The sequence below is a fragment of the Spermophilus citellus genome (genome assembly GCF_964194105.1).
Source record: "Spermophilus citellus genome assembly, chromosome: 2".
In the NCBI taxonomy this organism is placed as follows: Eukaryota; Metazoa; Chordata; class Mammalia; order Rodentia; family Sciuridae; genus Spermophilus; species Spermophilus citellus.
The window spans coordinates 226,845,032-226,866,307 of record NC_138183.1 but is presented as its reverse complement, the minus strand read 5'-3'; the positions used below and the strand labels follow the sequence as shown (position 1 = coordinate 226,866,307).

General features: G+C 47.5%; 1 protein-coding gene across 1 annotated transcript in view; it reads left to right on the top strand.

Moving 5' to 3' along the window:
* Window positions 1-11,098: 11,098 nt before the first annotated feature.
* Window positions 11,099-21,276, top strand: part of ELF5 (E74 like ETS transcription factor 5) — a gene marked incomplete at both ends in the record, with an annotated part of 36,157 nt that continues 25,979 nt past the window's right edge. The window contains one exon of the mRNA XM_081280591.1: window positions 11,099-11,184. Coding sequence (XP_081136717.1) covers window positions 11,099-11,184 — 86 coding nt within the window. The remainder of the gene's footprint in view (window positions 11,185-21,276) is intronic.

Below are 21,276 nucleotides of genomic sequence, written 5' to 3'. Positions count from 1 at the left end.
TTCCCAGAAAAGACCTCTGACAAGGCTGGAAGAAGAATGGGCTTTAGAGAGAAGAGACACAGAGGGAAGAACATTTCAAACAGAGGGAACAGCATGTTCCAAAGCACTGCCTCCAACCCCACCATGTCCTGCCAACAGAAAGTTTAGAAGAAAATTCACCTGGAAGAATTTTTTTTCTCCTGCCTCCTCATACCTGCTGTCAAGACCCAGGGGCCAGGTCTCAGCTTACTAAGATTAACCAGCACAAACCACGAATCAAATCTCTGGGAGAATTGCTCAGAAGGCATTTGCAGGGTGATAGAAAAGAGCCCGGAGCAGGCCACCACCCTGCAAAGGTGTTCTGCACATGCCAAGAACCCAAGGGGCCAGAGTGCATATACTTACATCAAAAGAGCCTGCCCCTTTGAATTTAGGGGATCTTACGATAGAAGCATGCACATCTGTCTAGAGCTTCAGCTTTCACAGGATCCTTTAATTACTCCAAATTGGAACTGAATCCCAATTTATTTATTCATGCAAATTCTAGAACTTCTCAGACAACAGCAGAGTTCCCAGGTAAATTTGGGGCTCTGTTCAAAATGAGTCACTCAGAAGAATTAAGGGGTACCTCTGAGATGGGCCAGGTCTGTCTTCAGCAAGAATTGCTGGGAGCCCACGTAGGATAAGTACCTGGAACAAGGGCAGCTGGGAAAATAAGAGTGATAGGGAAAGAGGGCAGAAGCACCTGACGAGGGCACCTAGAGCATTTTGGATGTGTTCATTTAGAGTAATTAGTGGACACGGCTTCTTGGCTTCTCACGGTTATTCTTATGGGAGTCAGGTTTGCAATGAACAGTTTCAAAGAGTAGGTTTTTAGACACTGTGCTGCTAAGATTATTGTAACTCTTCTGATATGACAGAGATTCAACTCAAATAGCTTTAAAAAAGACAGAGGATGGTTATTGACTTATCTAGCTGAAACTTGAAGGAAAATACAGGCATGGCTGGGTCACAGGTCCAAACAATAAACAGGACTTGGTCTCTCTCTGTGCAAACTCTGCTTTATCTGTATGTGGGTAACACACCATATAGCCCCAGCAGGTGTCAGTTTACAGCTCCCAGCTGCATACAGAAGAAAAATTCCTTTTAATCACTTTTAAAAAGAACCCAAGATAAAGTCTTCACAGTAGATTGGCTGAATTCTAAACAAGCATCTCAAAGAGCCCCATAGTATCATTTCCTATAGTCATGGTTCTACCCAGATTCAAGGAGAGGGAAAATAGAACCCAGCTCTCTGAGAAAAGCATGTGGATGTTACACTGTAAAAATAGCATGTGGAGTCCCATACATTATTGCAGCCATGTTTGGAGACTGTGATCTGAAGGTGATTGATAGGCACTTTCCAGTTAGAGAAGGCTTGTGCTACAATTTCAGGCTCACTGCTGACTGGGTAATTTGCTTTCCAGTTCCTAATATGTACAACAACAAAACATGCATAGTGTACATCATTTATATCATAAATGCTACCTCTGTGTACACACAGCAAATAGGAAAGCATGGGCTATTTTCTAAGTAATGTCCTATTGTCACTCATCTGGTCACCAAGGGAGTATTTTTAAGGTGTTAAATTAATGGATAAGGTATGGTTCTAGGAATGAAGTGATAACAAGATGCTGCAGCCCCTAGTTTTGTGAAGCTTCAATCCGGCAGAGAAGACTTCATCCAAGTAATTGCAAGTGTAAAGGATGTAATGACAAAGAAAGTCAGGGGGTCCAGGAACTTAAAACAGGGAACACTCACCCAGTCCTGGGCTTCCTCCCATACCTCATGAGAGGAAGCCAGCTGATCTCATTAAAATTTGCAACACAAAGCCCCACTGACCTGCACAACCTACCCACTTCCTGGCTTTATTTTCCTTTAGGGCTCTTCTTTTTATTTGACATAAAATGTTTTATGCACTTATGCTTCTATATTGTCTGTCTTCCCCTTGGGGAGTAAGCTCCCCAAGGGATGAAATTTATGTCTTTATGCTGTGTAACCCCAGCATCTATTCGAGTACCTGGCATAATTAGCACTGGATGGATTCAGGATGTTCCAGACAGGGGGATTAGCACATGCAAAGGTCCTGAGGAGAGAAAGGGTGGAGTATTCCATTGAAAGAAGAAGAACAGCAAAGCTGAAACATTGAAGGAGAACTATTTGGATATGGCCCTTGAGGTAATTGGGTTTAGATGAGGTCATAAGGATGGGGCCCCCATAATGGGGTTAGTGCCCTTGTAAGTGGAGACAAGAGAACATTCACCATCTGTCTCCATCACTCTTCTGCTCTCAGACTCAGTTCTCTTTGCACATTGGTCCCCTTTCCTTATGCCATTGATGGCTTCCTCCATGTAATGAAGGAAACTGTCCCCCAGATCACCAGGATCATTGTCCTTGCAGTCCTTATCCCAGAGAAAGACAGATGTACTCTTTCTCCAGATGCAACTCTATGCTCAGTGAGAACTCTGGCTGGCTCTGTTTGTGGTGCAGGAGGTTGGAGACCTCTCTAAATGGCCAGCCTGGTCAAGGTCTAAAAAATGCCTGGGAGGAGGGAAGAGGGACTTTAATAAAGGAAAAATGAGCAGCTTTTAACCAGAAAAAGAGAAAAAGGAATAGTGGCCAGTCAAAATTAACAGGAGTCCCCCACATTACCAGGGGATACTTGCCAAAAGCAAGAACAAAAGGGCTGGACTCATGTCCTCTCTGGGATCGAGATGTCACTGCAAATAATAGTTTCATCAGTTCTTCTCCCTCTGCCCCCTCCCAGTAGCCAGACACTACCAAACCTTCAGCTTTAATCCAAATGTTACTGCTTCTGCAAGGTCCTACCTGATTCCCACTGTCAAAAGTGTTCATCCTGCTCACCATTGTTGGGCACTCCCTGTGTGCCCAGAACAGAGCCCAACATGACGTTAATACCATGTCATCTCATCGTCACACCTCATGAAATAAGTGTACTATTGCCCCCTAGGTTGGTTTGCTAGGGCTGCCAGAACAAAACTCCATCACCAGTGTGGCTGAAACAATAGCAATTTATTCTTTCATACTTTTGGAACCTAGAATCCATATCAGGGCATTAGCCCAGGTGGTTCCTTCTGAGGCTGGGTGGGAGAATCAGTTCCATGCAGGAGCTGCTGGTAGCCCCAAACATTCTTGGCGTGCAGATAGCTATCTTCTGCCATTTCTCCCACATCTTCCATCCTCTGTATGTGTCTGTCTCTGTGTCCAAATTTCCCTTTTCCATAAGGACACAATCATATTGAATTAGGACAGACCTTAATGATTTCATCTTAACTTGATCATCTGCAAAGACCGTATTTCCAAACACATTCATGGGTGTGGAAGTTTAAAACTTCCCTGTCTTTTGGGAGCGTGCAACTTGACCAATAATACTTCCCTTTTACTTCTCACATGAGGAGACTGAGTCTTGGGGAATTTATGTAATCTACCAGGGTCACACAGCCAGTAAGAGATTCCAGTCTCTTAAGGTCCAGGGTCTTAAGAACCTTACTCTGTTTCTCTTCTTATCCTTCTCCACAAATTTCATCTCTCTTCAGGACACTATTTATGAAATTTGTGTACAGTTTTGCCTCACCCCCTTCTAGACCAAGACCTCCTTATGAGCAGAGGTTGATCATATGTATAGTTATTTCTCCCAACTACCCATCAAGGGCTCATCCAATAGCTGTCAGAGGTGGACATCAAGATCAGGCCAAACCTAACCAATGTTCTTCAGAGATAATTTCATTTGCAAACCAGAGAAGATTTGTCTTGAAGAGTTAAAACAAAACAAAACAAAAAAACTTTTCACTTGCTTCTCAGGTTTGTTTTGGCAAATATTTAATGAGTCCTTCCTTTGAGTTGAGCACAGTTCTAGGTACCGAGGACATAGACATAAATCAGAAAGAGCCCACACCCTACCCACTTAGCGCTTATAACCTGGTGGACATGACAGATGAGGCAATAAATCCTTTTAATACCATCACAGGAAGTATTTGACTTCTCAGGTAAAGATTATTTTAGTGTGAGGAGTCTTCCAAAAACCAATGAAAGCAGGCATTCTAGAACTTTCTCAATCTCTCAGAAGTTGGAGAAGAGTTCCTATGAGCCAGGGCCCATCTTAACACAGAGAACTAGAATATAAGACAACACTGGCAAATCATTCCCCCACCACGATACAGAGGAGAGAGTCAGACTGAAACAATTATTCTTAAGAAACTGTGCTGAAGCTTGGACTAAGCCATAGAAAAATGTCTTGTGGCTTTCTAATCCAGGCAGATCTGAGTTCAAATGTAGATTCTGCTGCTCATTAGCTGTGTGCAAATCTCTCAACCTCTGAGTTTCTTTTTCTATCAAAAGGGAAAAAAAACAAATGGAGCCAGCTGCTAAGTGGGTTACATGGAACAAACACCCAAGCACCCCCACCCGCCCACCACCCCCCACCCCTGTAGTAGCAGAGATCCTGGAAATGTAGTTAAGGCAGACTCTGGGCATGTTGGATGTAGGTTGAAATTCCAGCTCTAAAGCCACCTTGGGGAGTTACTATTCCTCTCTAAACCTCGAGTCCCTCCTTCTAAAATAGGAAGAGTAATCATAGAGGTGTGTGAGGTTCACAAGATAGCTATCAAGGTGCTTAGCAGGGTCTGGTCTGTGACAGATTGGAGTAGTTCCACCCTCTTGTGAACGTGGTACTTTGTCTCTCCCTGTAACCTTCTGTTCTCTTCCTACCTTTTGTCCCAGGATTCCTTTACTTTGTCTCTTATTGTGGTAAGATAGACATAACATAAAATTTACCATTTCAACCATTTTCAGGTGTGCAGCTCAGTGACCTTAAGAACACTCCCAATGTTATGCCACTATCACCACCATCTACCTTCAGAACTTTGTCATCCTCCCCAACTGAAACTCGGTACCTGTTAAGTACCCACCCCAGCCCCAGTGCCCGTCAGTGACCACCATTGAAGTGTTCCAGGTACCTCATGGAAGTGGAGTCCTACAATCTTTTGTTTCTGGCTTATTTCATTTGGCATCACATCTTCAAGTTCCATGCACGCTGCAGCAGGCGTCAGAATGTCATTCTCTGACCCATTCGTTTTAAGCTCAAGTTCAGGTTTTGTTCCTTCCTCCAACTCAGGCCACCTTCAGAGACACAATAACATACAAGATGGTGACGACAAGAAAGAAGCACAAATTATCTTTTTCCTGATTGCAAATACACTCATGCTGAGCACTCTGGCGCACGCCTGTAATCCCAAGTAGCTCAGGAGCCTAAGGCAGGAAGATTGTGAGTTCAAAGCCAGCCTCAGCAACTTAGTGAGACCCTGTCTCTAAATAAAATGTTTTTTTTTTTTTAAAGGGCTGGGTATATGGCTCAGTGTTTGACAAAATAATAGCAATGCCTATTCTTTTCCACGGGACATCAGAGGACAGCTCAAAACTCCTTTAAAGGCCACGTGGTCACCCGTGGCTTTGTGGAGAAGGGATGTGTTTCATGCAAGAAATGGCTGCTTGGCACTTCAGCCCCTGGGGTGGGGCATGGCTGAAGGACAGGCAGCTTCTCGCCAGTGTTTACTCCACACAGTACCATTATGTGGCCATAAATCTAGGCTCGCCTCTGTCTCCTATCTCTGGATCCAAAGTTGATAAACGCCCTACGGTTCTCCTCAGTAGGAGCATAAATCTCTCCTTAATCCTACTCACTTAAGACAAGAAGAAATACTGTGGGCTGTGAAGCCACTCCTTCATGCTAATAAGCTTGACCTGGCCTGGCCTGGGCCTCTGCCTCCCTCTGAGACTCTCGCCCATCACTGACAAAGGGCTGGGCTTTGGGAGGCTCAGTGTGCACCCCACGCACAGTGGGGAGGTGCTCTACCCCACTCCACCCCCTGAGCTACCATCAAAAACATCCTGTAATGGTGTTTGTGATGGTGAAAAACTGGACACAACCAAACCATCTAACACAGCCATGCAAACGCTGGAGGTTATAAAGAGCACAGTGAAGGACACAAAGGTGTGGGAAGGTGCATGTGTGTGTGTGTGTGTGTGTGTGTGTGTGTGTGTGTGTACGAGTGCATCAGCTCATGTGAGGAGCAGTGACTTTGACTGTTCTTCTTCCAACTCCTCTGCATGTTCTGGAGAGGACATAGATTCTTTTGTGTGTTCAATTCTGAAGGTTGCCGTCAGGCATCACCACCATTGGGTGACTTACAACAACGGAAGTTTACTCTCCCACAGTTCTGGAGGTCAGAAGTTCTATGTCGAAATACCAGCATGGCCATTCCTCTGGCACAGTCGAGGGGAGATCTGTTCCTGGCTGTTTCCTGTTTCCGGTGCTGCTGGCCTTCCCCGGCTGGGGGTCCTTAGCACTCCTCTCTCTGCCCCCTCACAGTCTCTTCCATGCCCCTGTGTTTCACTCCACCTCTCATAAAGGTATGTGTGATGGCAATTAAGACACACTCTGCCTCTCAGGACCCTGCTCTACACACACTGTTCACTCCCGACCACGGAACTTGGGGTTCACAAGCTCTGGGACACTGGAACTCGGGTCTGTCTTTAGAAAGCTACTTTTCAGCCCGGTATACTCAGGTTTTCCTTTTAGGAGCTGCAACTTTGTATGTTACTTTAACCCCATGCCCAGTGCCTGGATCATGACAGGCTCTAAGTAAGTTTTATTTTGTTTTGTTTTGTTTTGTTGCAGAGATGAAAGGCCCAGAGAAGGTACCGTGTTCAGGGTGGAAAATTGTGGTGACTTCTTTTCTCTTTCTTTTATTGTTACTACTGATTTTGGGTGTCACGTCCTTCTTTTTTAAATCTAGATTTGGATATTTGTTCCTCTAAAACCAGGAAGCTAAAACCTCCTCTAGTCCAATACCACTGCCCAGAAGCAGCTGGAGGTTTCTGGACGACGCCATCTCTGTCCTAAAAGCCTGTGAGTAACGAACTCCCACCCTGTGCCCTCCTGGCCCACTCTTTTGGGCAGCCCCCTCCCCACAAAGCACCGGAAGCTTTTAAGAAATTGAGAAAGCTCCACCCTGTCCCTGTGCCCTCTCCTTTCTAGCACCAGGAACACGGATGAGAACACACCCAGAGGCTGGGCCCCCCAGGGTAACTGAAACTCCTTTCGCCCTCCACCTCTTGATTCCACCGACATTATTCACACTGAGCCGCCACAGGTTCTAGCTTAGGGATGGCAAACAGATGTTCCTACCCTCTGCCTGCCACACACAGCAGGCCCAGAAACACGGTTCATGATGTGGATTCTGTACACACAGCATCGGGATCCTCCTCAACACCGCTCCTTGGGTAGCCAAGCCAGCCGTCCAATCTGGCACGTGAGATGAAAGCCATGTGCCATTCTTCATCCAGCCTGTGGTGAGGAATATGTCTTCATCACCAATATCAGGTATGGATGGTGCTCCTGGTGTACACAGGGTCTGTAATCCAGGTGTGGTTTCAAGAAAGATATAAAAAAGTCACAAGGCACTGCCAGGCAGCCTGGGTAAGAGTCAAAAGACACTATGCAGTCAACATGCTAGAGGAGCTGAGATGTCAGCAGAGACCCAGGAGGGCTCCAAGTAAGCTGCTGGAGGGAATCCAAGTCAGTGGGACCCTAACAGGAATAATACTAGGTGCCCTCCAGCAGATGAATGGATACAGGAAATGTGGTGTGTGTATATATATATACACACACACAATGGAGTATTACTCAGCCATAAAGAAGAATAACTTTATGGCATTTGCCCAGTAGATGGATGGAACTGGAAACTGTCCTGCTAAGTGAAATAAGCCAGTCCCCAAAAGTCAAAGGTCAAATGTTTTCTCTGATATATAGAAGCTAATCCAAAATAAGTGGGGGATAAAAAAAAAGATGAAAGATCAGTGGAGTAGATAAAAGAGAAAGAAGGGAAGGGAGGAGAGATGGGATAGGGAAAGACAGTGGAATGAACCTGATCTAACTTTCCTATGTACTTATATGACTACACCATAGTGGGTCTCACCATCTGTACCTCCATAAGACACTAATTTAAAAAAAAAAAAACTATAAGTAAATGGCAGAAAAATCAGTAGAGGAAAGGAATCAGGGGAGGGGAGGGGGAAAGAGGAAGCACTGGGAACTGAGTTAGAACAAAGTATATTCCGTGCTTTCGTAATTATGTCAAAATGAATCCTAATGTTACGTATAACTAAAAAGAACCAACAACAAGACAGAAAAAAAAAATCGACTTTAAAGACAGTGTGGTCTAAAGCTCAGGGACACTCAGGAATGGGTGAGATACCTTCAGGAACCAGAAGTCAACGAATAGAGTTACTCCCAAAGTCATTCAGGAATGGTATCCCCTCGGAGAGGCCTTTCCTGATGAGTCCAGCTAAAACATGACCAAAACCTAGACTGGGAATCCTACTAAATTAGGAACCTGTCTGCTTTGTTCTTCATGGGGCTCCAGGACAGGGACTGTTCAGAAAATATCTTGGAAGGGGTGGACGGACCCAGGTGCCTGCTGGAGATCTTGCAGGACCTGAGTATGGAGAAAGACGCAGGCACAGTCATTTGCCGTCTTGGATGTCAAACCCAGGCACGTGGCCTACTGGAAATCTTTTCCAAGTATTTCCCGCCCAACCCCACCAGATGTACGAGGGCAAAACGGCCAAGCTACGAGCAAGTGTGGTTGGGGAACACCGAGTTAAACAAAGTGGAGCACATGTCTTCTCCATGGATCTTTATCACGTCCTTGTGGCTTTCCAAGTGTCCCCGAGGATTCCCTCGCAGGGTTCTTTTCATTCTTTATTTTTTCTCTTCCTCTTCCTCTCTTATGCCTTCTTCACAATTACTCTGGATTTAGTGCCTCCCTGAAGACACTCTGGGAAATGGAGCTATAGCAGGTGGAAGTTGGAAAGACGCTGGAGGAGAGGCGCATGCAGACACCATGTTAGATTAGAGGATCAACCCGGGAGGGGGGATGAGCAGAGGTAAGAGCCGTGAAATGCAGAGCCCAGCTTGGAGGATGTCGCAGGAGTCAGTCCTCCATCATCACGTCATAAAGAGGATGGGACAGGCACTGTCCTGGACAAAAGGGATAGAGAGACATCTCCAACGAGCCCATCCCTCATGTTCTGGTTTCCCCCACATACCTATTAGAAAGTACCGTATTTACTCTCAAAATTGTCTTGGTCTGGACAATAACTGGCCACTCAATGTATGCACCATATTTGTTTTCAAAACTATCTTAGTTTGGATAACAAATGGCCAGCCAATTCATGCCTCTTACCTATTACAGAAGAGACTGTGAGGCCAGCCCACAAGACACCTTTGTACAAAGGTGACATGGCCCACAGGTTCCTATTGGGACAAGTAGCTGTCTCCCTTGTGAGCATTAAGTAAAGGTGTTTTTGTGAGATGATGCTGGTCCTTCCAGCACACTCAGCCGGGCAGGTGGCGCTTGGGGTGGATTTCTGCCTCCACTCCCTCACTGTGGGCAGGGATTTGCAATCCAGGTGTGGATTCAGGAATGAAGCAAAAAGACACAGGCCCTGTCTGCCCCAGCCCTCTTGTGCAGGGAACAGCCTGCGTAAGAATTAGTTGACATCTTGAAGATGATCGGTGGCCAGTAAATATAAACACAATGCCCAAGAGTGGAAAGTACTGCAAAGAAAACTAAAGAGAAGGGGAATGAGAGTCGTGGAGACGAACACGGTGCACAAGTCCCGAAAGCACCAGTGGCTTTGTGGTCTATGGCAATGGCGCCCCCTAGGGTCGAGTAGCATGGCCTCACTGAGGTGCTATTTTAGAGAGGGTGGTCAGGAAAGGCCTCTCTGGGTAAGTGGTAGATAATCTGGTCCTGATTGTAAGGAAAGAGGGACAAACATGAGGGAGACAGTCTCCATGACATGGTTGGTGACTGGCTTCATGCAAGGGCTTTGGGGAACAAGCGTTCCAGGTAACTTTGAACTTCATGCTGAAAACCAGGGAAATGAAGGTGCCACTCAGTTTCACCCCACACACCAAGCCTACCACCAGTGGGCAGAACAGGGAACACACTGGCAAAAGAGGAGCAGTCCCTTGTCCTGGGGAGGTGACCAGCTCAGTCAGAATTTCCCAACATGCATCGAGTAGAGCCCTAGGTGAGTGGTCTGCTAGTGAGAGTTACTAGAAAAAAAAACTTACCAAAGAAGTAGAGGAAATGCTGGGTTTAGCAAAATCAAACAGGTTTCTTGGGTGAAAGGCTCCTCAGAGCTTTTCCTAAGCTCATACACTTTGTGAATGGCCACGCAGGGAATTCTTCCTAACCCGGCTGCCTAAGGAAAGTCTGGGTCCCGCAGTGTCTCAGGCGCTGCCCCCTGGGCAGTGGGGGAGGGGACTGGACAAATGCCAAATGGGCCAGAATGGAAAGCAGAGGTAGATAAGGGCGGGAAGGAGACTGAGCTGGCAGAGATAAGGAAGCCACCGCAGAGCCTCCTGCTCAGCCCCAAGGAGGGCAGGGGGTTCCCACAAGTGTCTGAACCCCCCAGCTGCCATCCGGCAGAGCTGCCTATGGCTGTCCCCAAAGGCCTGGCTTCACCCAAGCTCCAGTGGTAACCTCTGAGTCAGCTCCCCTCGGGGCCAAGTTTAGCCTCTGACTGACTGACTAAAGTGGTTGTCTGACTTCCTGGGCCTCCACTTACCCTTCTATAAAATGGGGATAAAAATATTGCCCTCCCTCTCCTGGGTGGCACGAGGCTTTGATAATTACTATTTGGCAGGGTGCTGAGGTGCTGACAAGCTCAGTCTGACACATTTCTCCCTGGCTCCTCTGGACGCCGAGCCTCGCCTCCCTGGAGACCTCAGGCCCGGGCAACGTGCAGCCAGAGCCCGGCGTCCTTCTGGCTCCCCATCTCATTCTCTCTCATGACGCTCCCGTCCAAGCAAGCGCCTCGCCTCACCCTCTGCTGACACCTGGGCATTGTGGAGGTGGAAGAGCCAGACGCCAGCTGCCATTCCAGGACCCTGCTGCACCTGGGAGGCTGCTCAGGGCCGGGACACCCAGAGGAGGTGTCACCTGCCTGGAGGCAGCCATGCGGTGTCCTCGCTGAGGAGGAGGGGCCCATGCAGCCAGGGCCGTCGCAGGCCACGGTGATGACAACATTGGAGGACCTGAGTCCAGCCCAGCCTGGTGGGACAAATGAGCTGAGGTGGGTGTCCGAGGGTGCATGGTGCCCTGGGGGCGGAAGGGACGCGGGTGTCCAGTGGACAGAGCTGTGTTTGACTCAGTGCTAACCAGCCCCGTGACCACTCTGAAGGGGCAGAACAAACCTCCTCAGAGCACCATGGTCTTCTGGGCTGCTTCTCCTCCAGGTTGACTGTGAGCTTCATGGTTACCCAATCTCAACCAAATAAGGGGTGGCGGGGCGTCTGCCAAGCTGCACCTGGTGTCTGAGCTTGGGCTGGACTCCCTTGGAGACAGCTCTGCATGTGGTGTTAGTGGCCTAGGCCAGGGTAGGAGGATGGACGAGGAGGAGCCGTTGGGCCTCTTTGTGTGACTTTGAGACTGGTGTGCTCATCTGCAAGATGGGGACGTGATGTTGGCTGGCCTCAGAACTCATTCCCATGCGTTGGGCATTTCACTGATCCAGTGCCACCTTGCTTATCTGCACAGACATGCCTTCTGCTTGGCCCCAAAGCATCGCTGGGGGAGTGAGTTTTCATTTTCTCCCTTGGCTAAATTCAGCTGCTGGAAAATGCATGCGACGGGGCTGAGATCCATGGGAATGTGGCTGGAAACCTCTAGACCCCCAACCTTGAATGGCAGTGTTAAAATCGAGATCTCTTAATTCCTGGAACCTGGGAGGACCAGAGAGAGACTAGGTAGAGAAGATGGTAGAGGTCTGCATGGCTCAGTTTCCAGTCCCTGCCTTGTTTAAAAACAGTCTTTAGCCCTAGCATGTTACCAAGTGACTCGTCAATGTCAGAGGAGTCACGCAAAGAATCTCTGGCACATCGTTAACCTCGTTCCAACATGTAATTAGCCCAAAAGGCCTCCTCATGGCCTCCATACAGCCTGACATCATAAAGAAGCAGATATTTTACTATTCACCGAGCACTGTGAAGACTTGAAAGAGTTAATTATGGCTCACTGGAGTCTGTCCCCAAAAGCCCGGGACCCAGGAATGAAACTGTCTATTTTTGAGTGTCCCATCTTCAAGAGAGGAACTCAGAGCCGTTTTCTCCATGGAGTCTGAGAGTGAGCCTGGTTTGAAAGTAGACCCACGGAGGTCCCGGATGAAGGGCTGGAGGTTGGACTTGGATGGGGGCCTTCCTCCTGGTTGGGGCCATGTTATTTTAAGAGATATCACCTGTACAACCCCGGGAGAGAAAAGAGGAGCCAGGAGAGCTGGAATTCCACTTACCCTCTTGGTTCCATGGGGTGAATCCACCTAGAGCCGCTTGCAATCTCTGAGCTGGAGAGACCAGGAGTGTGGCCAGAGTTCAAAGGGAGTTCAGTCCTAATCTGGATGTTACAATCTAACCAGCAGGCTCTCAGGACATTATTATCAGTCAAGTGTAATTATAGATAAAATAGTTTTATTAATCAGCTTCCTAAGGGGACTGTGTTTATCTGATGATTGTGTGTAGAATGTGTGCATGGGGGAGGAAGAGGGAGGAATCTGCTGTGTGGTCTATGTGATGGAAGGGGGACGGGGTCCAAGGACAGAATGACACACATGTGGCTGGGAGTAACGTCTACATGCTAAGTGAACTCTGTGCAAGAGAGGCAGGACTGAGTGTGGTAGCAGAATGGTGTGTGTGTGTGTGTGTGTGTGTGTGTGTGTGTGTGTTTACCCAAGTTCTTGTTTCTCCACTAGACCTTGGATCTCCACTAGACCTTTTCTCCCACCCCCCAGAAAAGGGCTTTCCCATATTCAGACTTAGGTGGGGGACCACAGAGCTCCCTGTTTGCAAATTCCACCTGCAGGTCTTCTCTTTGGTCATGCTCGGCCACAGTTTCAAATCTTGTCTTCAGATCCAACTTGGCTTGCCTTAGGTGTCCATCACCGTAAGTCACTTTGTCAGTTCTGAGGGGTCCTGAACAGGCAGGGCTCCCCCTCCATATTGTTTGGACTGACCCCAAAGTCCACTCCACTCACCCCTGAGTAGGAGAAATGAACTTTGTGGGATTCAGATGCTGGAGCTCTCTGTGGAAGTCTGCAGGTCTGACTTCGACTCTATGAAGCATCAGAGGTGAGGTAGGTGTTGGGTGACACTCCAAGGCTGGGGCCCCTAAAGTGAGGCTGAAGGCTAGGCAGCTGCCTATGGAACAGGCACAGAGCCGGTCTGGTCACCCTGCCCTTCCCCTGCAACCTACTTGAAGCATTAGGTGCCTTCTCGGCGAATGCCCCATGTCTGCTGGCTCATGCAACTCACCGTTCATGTGGCCTGGAACATTTGCCCAGAATTGTGCCCCCAACACCACTATCTCCCCTCAGAGGCCCTGGTGCAAATCCTGCCCTCTATCTTGAACTTTGCTTGAAGTGACAGCTGTAACCTGGGTGGACATGAAAGCCAGAAAGCCCAAGTGGCTGTTTTCTTTCCCGTCGAGGCAGGTGGCCCACATTCTCCCGTGGGGACTTCAGAAAGGTGACTCCACCAAAGCCCCACCCCCAGGGCCTGTGCAGAGAGATGTAGGTGGTGCCGTCTGGATTGGTTACGACCAAGAGGCAGTTCTGTTGGCAGGTCTGTGGTGACCCCTTGGATTCCTGGACCTTCTTTGCTCCCAAAAGGGCACATTGAAGTCCAGGGGGGGAGTTGGGGTGAAGGAATGAATGTTGTATGAAAACCTTGTTCCATTTAAGCTACTTAAGGACAATTGGCCAGATATAGTGACCTCCTTACTCCTAGGTTCATCATTTTTTTTTTGATGAGTTCCAGATAAGAAACTAAAAATAAACAAATGGATATATGAGTACCTAATTATGTGCCAGATGTATACACTCATATTGTTTTGGTTGATCTAGGGAGCAGCTAACCTTGTTCTCATTTTGCTGATTAGGAAACTGAGACTTAGATGGGGTTAATAATAATTGTATGATGATGATGATATAATAATTTACTGAGTGTTTAATAGGTGCCAGAGCACTGGGCTAAGTAGTTCTTCTGTTATATTATCTCACTTAACAGTCAGCAAAACTTTATGGAGGGATCATTTATTTTCAGAAGAGGACACTGAGGCTCAGAAAGATAAGTGATTTGGCTAAAAATTGAGATCTGAAATCCGAACCCACATCTATCCGACTTAAAGTCTTATTAGTTCTTCCTAACACTGGCTGTTCCTTAGTGGTCTTTTCATCTGGTTTTTACTCTTAGCAACACCATGGTAACCTGTTTAATTACGTTGTTCCAAGGGGAGCCACAGGGTCAGCTGTCAACTCCAAGGGAAGCGTTGACCCGCCCATCTGCCTTCGCACACGGAGAAGGAATTAAAACGTAGTTTTATGAAAAGGGATGTGGGTGAGAGTGAAGTTAGGACTTTGAAGACACCTGTCTTCACTTGAACTCCCTGGGCTCAATGATAACACCAAGGCTGTGGACCCTGGGCGCGTATCTTGGGGGTAGTCAGTTCCTAAGAGGAGCCTCCCTTGGTCTTCAAGGTCAAGATAGAAGTGAGTCCATGTTGGTGGTGAGACTGGGAAACTTCCCATCCTGAGGGCTGTCCCCTCAGACCTACCAGGAACCACTGGATTCCTCATGAGAGATAATGGCAAACTTTGTATTAAAGTAATAAACCAAAAACACTTATACAAATTTCATTAAAAAAAAAAAGAAGGCCTACCTTCATACACGATTCTGTTTTCCACAGAGACTGGTTCTCCAAATGAGTTTCTGATCAGAGCCAACCTTAGGAAATTTCAGAGTGTAATTTATTCCTTTGAACTTGTTGTGATGGTGGTAGTGGTGGTGGTATTGGTTTTGGTACTGGAAATTGGACCCGGGGGCATTTAAACGCTGAGCCATAGCCCCACCATTTTGTATTTTCTTTAATTTTAGAGACAGTTCTCACTAAGTTGCTTAGGGCCTCTGAGGCTGACTTTGAACTCAGGATCCTCCTGCCTCAACCTCCAGAGCCATTGGGATTACAGGCATGCGCCACGGCACCCGGCTACTCTCTCGAACTTTTCATGGCAAATGAAACTGTGGAAGATGGCAAAATATTGCAAAGCCATGATTAAAAAAAAAAAAAAACTATTAGTTCAGAGCTGATGGAAGAAGAAAACCAAGCAAGAACCTCATAAGAAACATCAGTATGACTCTCAGGAAAGAAAGAAAGTGAGGCAAGAGTAAGAACAGACCTAAAGTTTGTGGTTGAGTCCCCATTTATTGCCCTACACAAGGTTGCCCCTGCAGAGTCAAAATCCGAGGTTTCCTCAACGATGAAGTCCCGTCCATGCGCTAGAGGCCGCTTGTTCATAAGGGCACAGCCACTTGTTCATAAGGCCGGGGCTGACAGGGGGGACAGGTGAGGCTAGGCCGACCCTTGCTGAGTAGGCATCTGGGTAGCCACACTCCTCCCCTCCTCCCCTGCACCTCCAGGCTCCTTCCGTGGAAAGAGCCTCCACTCTGGTCACCCCAGGCACCACACAGCACAGTGAGTGGTCAGTAGCCTGGACTTTGAGTCAGGTGATCCCAGAATTGAATCTGGTACATCTGCTTAGGTGGATAACCCTGAGCAAATTACTGAAGCCCTTTGAGCCTCAGTTTCCTCGTCTGTAAAATGGGGATAATGATAGCCCCTACTGCTGCTGTTGTTGAGCCTGGCCCATAATAAGCATCCGTTTTTAGTAGGTTATCCCAACCCTTCCTCACTCAGCTCAAATACCAAATCCCACAAGAAGTTTTTTTTTTTTTTTCAGATTGCCCCAGACCTTATTAGCCTCTTCTCCCCCAAAGTCCTAAAAGTTCCTAACCCTTGAAATTATTAAATATTTCCTCTTGAGTTCTGTGTTAAGGTATCTGTTCCTCAAAGGCCATATCTAGGTTTTACTCTTTTTTATATTGTTCTTATTTATAAATATAATGCTACCTTGTTGCATTTATTGGGTTTTTATGACTATATTTACCAAATTCAAATATTTGATATATACTTCTGTAATCAAGATAAGCTTCCTAAGCCGGATGCTATGGCACACACCTGTAATCCCAGAGGCTTGGGAGGCAGAGGCAGGAAGATCACGAGTTCAAAGCCAGCCTCAGCAACTTATCGAGGACCTGAGCAACTCAGTGAGCTCTGTCTCTAACTAAAAATACAAAAAAAAAAAAAAAAAAAAAGGTGGGGGGTAGGGTTGCTGGGAATGTGGCTCAGTGGTTGAGTGCCCCTGGGTTCAAAACCTAGAATTAAAAAAAAAAAAAAGATAAATTTCCTAATCCATCTGTACATTTAACAGTGTGTTCCCTCCCTAAGATTATTATTTAAGTAAATAAACATGGTAGAAAATATCATCCACAGAATCTTAGAGATAACGTTTGGTTAATCAATGAGGATAGATCCACATGGATCCAATTGTAAATTCCCCACCATCCCTCCTCACCTGCCACCCTCTGTCCCCAGGCCCTTCCACCCCCATGCCTTTGTATGGTGACTGACAGGAGAGAGGAGTTTGGTCTGGGGATAGGAAAACCAGCATGGTCACACACACACACTGTCAGGCTACCTGAGTGCTCATTCCCACTCGGCAGGTGAGCAAACGGGTTCAGAAAGTCAAGTTCACCCTGCTAGTTCAGGGATAGCCTGCCTGTGGGAAGATCCAGGCTTTAATGAATGGTTGAGGCTGGGAATCATGGCACATGCCTGTAATCCCAGCAGCTCAGGAAGCTGAGGCAGGAGGATCTTGAGTTCAAAGCCAGCCTCAGCAATGGCGAGGCACTAAGCAACTCAGTGAGACTCTGTCTCTAAATAAAATACAAAATAGGGCTGGGGATGTGGCTCAGGGGCCTAGTGCCCAAGTTCAATCCCGGTACCCACCCCCTGGCAAAAAAATGAATGTCGGATTATCTGTTGTTAACCTTCATTAGTGAGGCTCCAGATGAACTGAGCTCCTTAGTCATGTCTGCAGGGCCAGGCTCACTTGCTATAGGGATTTCAATGGTGGCACCACTGGTCCCAACTCACCCTCTAGAGCATGGAGTGGCTCTAGAAGTCAGGGCCACCGTTTCTCAAATGGTCGCCCCCAAAAATCTCAGAATGCAAGCTCGTGCCTGCTGAGGCACTGGGGTTCTACAGGAAGTCAGACAAAGGAAAAGGCTGCCTCAACAGCCCTCCCCTGAGAAGGGTCACCTCCCCTTCCCTCTCAGATCCATGCTCTCTCGTAACCAGATTCGTATTTCCGATCCAAACCCTGAAAATCCTCAACAGGTTGACTTCCCATACTGAAAGAAAGGGGGAGAGGGAATCGAGCCAGGCAGCTGTGCCAACTCTTTCCCAAACATCAGAATTAAACTTTAGAAAATCACTCTTTTTCCATGATGGATCTTAACAAAATCAGCTTCTGCTATTTTTCATTAGTAGTTTTCATTATCCTTAAGTTTCTGCCAACCATTGTCTTTGCCAGAGTTTGACCTCCGTGATGCATCCTCTGCTGGAGATCCATATAGATGCCTTCTATGCTTCCAGAAGGTTCATAGCCAAGGAAGGGTTCCTAATTAGGGAGCCACCTCACTGTTGCTCTCAACTGAATTGGGGCTCCTGGTCAGGAGGATGGACAGGGTGGAGAACTAAAGAGTGAGTTAGACACAAGAGGATACCCAAAAAGAAAGAAAGAAAGAAATCTGAGTGTGTACAACCCAGAATTCCTGAAGCATCTATTTGTCTTCAGGTCCATGCCTGGTATTTCAGGGCACAAAAGGTCTACAACTCTTGTCCTTGCTCTCAAGGGCCCTGCCAGCCATCTGGGGTACCCCAAAACATTGGTAGGTCTTCAGCCTATATTCTGCCTCCCCCAGAAGTACCAAATGATAGCATAATGGCCTACCTCAGCTCAAATCCAGCCCCAGCTGTGTGACATTGGGCGAGTTCCTTGAACTCTCGGTACCCGTTTCCTCATCAACAAATTTCAGGTGGTGATAATGATACTTACCTCGTAGGAAGGCTGTAAGAATTAAATGACTTAATACACACAGCCTGCCGGGACAGTTCCTGGCACCCAGGGAAGGCTAGCAAACGGCAGCTGGTAGGATTATTCCCTGTGGCAAAGCAACGTCATCCTCTTTGGTACAGTAATCTCAAAGGTCGGGATCTCAATCAACTTCGGCATCTCTCTCCATGGCCCGTTATCACAGCTGCCATTACTAAAGTCCACTGTGCACCAGGAGTGATCACAGACAAGGTCCTGATAAGGAAACTGAGACCCAAGACGTGGGGGTGGGGGGGCTCGGCTAATGTTTTGCAGGCAGCAGGTGCCAAGAGTTTGCTGACCACACATCCAGGGACAGAAAACTTTGTTCTTAAGTATTTGAGCCAACAGAGCATAGAAAATATACAACTGTTCCAGTAGGTTCCTTTCTAAAACGACATCAGGAGATGGAACCAAACAGCATCTGCCACGGTTTACTTAAACCTTTCTTTTGCTTCACTTTGGTTTTGGGCTGCCTCTTGCAGGGGAGGTAAATGTGGCAGGTTTGGGGGAAGAGGAAACACTGGCGTGGAGGGAAGGTTCTAGAAGTGGCAGAGACATGGAGCCCCTTGCATCCAGCAGAGAAGTGGGTGGGACATTCAATGGAACCCCACCCTGTCCCACAGCCAGCGTCCCTTGAACACAGGATTCCTTGATGTGAGTCTGTACCCAGTGTCTTCTTTGTTCCAAGAACCGTACAGGCACAAGATCCCATGAGGTCCCAGGATTTCCACCCCAAGTAAGAGACAGTCTGTGCTGGCAATGACCGTGAGACACGGGACCTCAGGCCAATGGAGAGGGAGGGGAACAGAGAGGCAAGTGCCAAGGCCAGTGCAGAAGCAGAGAAGCCAACTCGAGCTCCAGTTTCCACAGTCTGGTTTTAACACTTGGGCAGGCTTGAGGTTGACCCAGGGCTGGTCACCAACCAGCTGGGTGGCCCTCAACAAGCACGTTACTTCTGTTTCCTCCTCTTAAAAAGGAAATGATAGCTATTCTCCAGCATTTCAGTAAAAATGAGCAAGATAAGACAGATGAGCCAGCCAGCACAATATTTGGCTTGGTAGACACTCCATATCTACGTGATCCCCCACCACCACCAAAGAACTAGCCCAGGAGCACCCAGAAACTGGTAGGCCCTGCAGTGAAGAGGATGGGCTCTGGAAGCAGGCAGTCTAGAATAAAATACTTGCTCTACCACTTATTCGCGATGTGACCATGAACAAGTTACTTAACCTCTCTGTGCCTCAGTTTCCTCATCTGTAAAATGGAGGTGTTCCAACCTTGTTGAAGATCCATGAAAATTTAATGTTAGGAATGTCACAAGACAAAACATAGATAAGCCACACTCAGGGCTCTCGGCACTCCCCGTGTTTTAAATCGTTCAGTTACACAACCAGCCGACAGCTGATGGGTTCCCCACTTTGCAGATGAGGCAACTGGAATTCTGAAATGCTCCATCTGCTTCCCAGGTGTACCCCGCCAGCAATGGCTGAGCAGGGATTCAAACCCGGGGAGTCTCCCTCCAGAGTCGGCTTGTTTAATTACTCTGTTATGAGATTAAGCCCCAGGAATGTTCCCTGTTATTACTACATGGTGACACCAGAACAGGCTGGGGAATCTGAATGCCCCATTCCGGCCTCTGCAGGCCTTCACCCTCCTCCTCCTCCTCCTCCTCCTCCTCCTCTCCAAGCCCCATCTCTTTTCTGCATCCGACATTCGTCACGCAGTTGTTAGAAGCGTGGTATTTGAGATCACCCAAGATCTCCATTCCAATCAAATTTAGATTACATGTGATGCTTAAACTTTAATTAGAGTTCAATTCCTCTTTTATTTTGGCTTTATCTTAATCATCCCTTTTATCCACTGGTCAGAAGCCTGTGATTTCACAGAGTCACCCAGAGATGCTGCGTTGTGCATTCAGGACTCTTGATATGGTCAGTCACCATCAGACACGTCCTCTGCCAGAGAACTGCTTCCTAGCGAATAATCGAGCCCGGAGAGTGTAATAAAAATGTAATTTCTCCAAAAGGCTCTTTTCTAAAAATAATATCACACTAATATGTTTTCCCCCGATAACATTTCCACTGTGAAAAATGAACACATAGCCACATGGAGAAGATGGGACAGTGCTCAGCAGGTAGGACTGAGAGAGGGCCCTAGAGACCAAGCAGGAAGAGAAGTCTCAGGGCTTTAGAGCTTACAGGAATCCCAAGACCATCTAATCCAGTTATTCTTTGCAAAGTCCTTTTAAGTGCAGATTCTTTTGTTCAAGTGAAATCTTACCCAGAAGATTTATAGAAAAGCTGAGATGCTCTTACTGAGTCACAAGGGTGGTGGTGGGGGGTGGCATTCAGAATCCAATGCCACTCCACACCCTTCCTCTCACCCCTTATGAGGGCTCTGGGGAACCCCTAGGGTTCCTCAGGACTCAGTTTGAAAATCACTATCCTAATTCCCCTTCCTCCCTTTAGCACCGGAGAGAATGAAGCCCAGAGAAGCTGCCTGACTTGCCCGAGGTCACAGAGCCAAGCAGCAGCCCAGGTTGTCCCCTTATCTTTCTTTAACAACTTTTCCATGATGACACCTAAATCCTTGAATGAACTGCCTTTTGTTTGCTCCAGCTCCGGTGTGAGTTTGCATGTTTGTGCCCATGCCCAGTGTTCCCAAGAAAACCTAACAAACCAGTCCCTCGCTTTCCCTTTAAAGCTTGGAGCCTGCAGTTTGGACACAATGTCTTGGCCGCTCAGATCCCCAGGAGCCCGCATGGAAGGCAGAGGTTGTAAACCTCGCCCTGCAGCTGACCTGGGGCTGTTTCACCATCTAAATTAGGTTGAGTTTCTGTTCCCCAGGGAAGGCTAAAAATGCCGTAAGTTTTCAGAGAGACACCCAAGAAAGCCAGCAGCCAGGTCAGGGCCCTTGGCCCACCTGCTGAGGACACATGACTGTCCTCTTGGGGAACAGGGCAGGGGCGAGGAGCCACGTGGTGGCTCCGTGTGTCCAGATGTGGACACGTTGAATAAATTCACGTGGTTGATAATCGCACTGGTGCTCACAGTAGAAAAGCCCAGCGAAGGTCTCTCAAGCCACCTGTGCCCTTCACCTGGCCAAAAGGGGCAGGTTGGA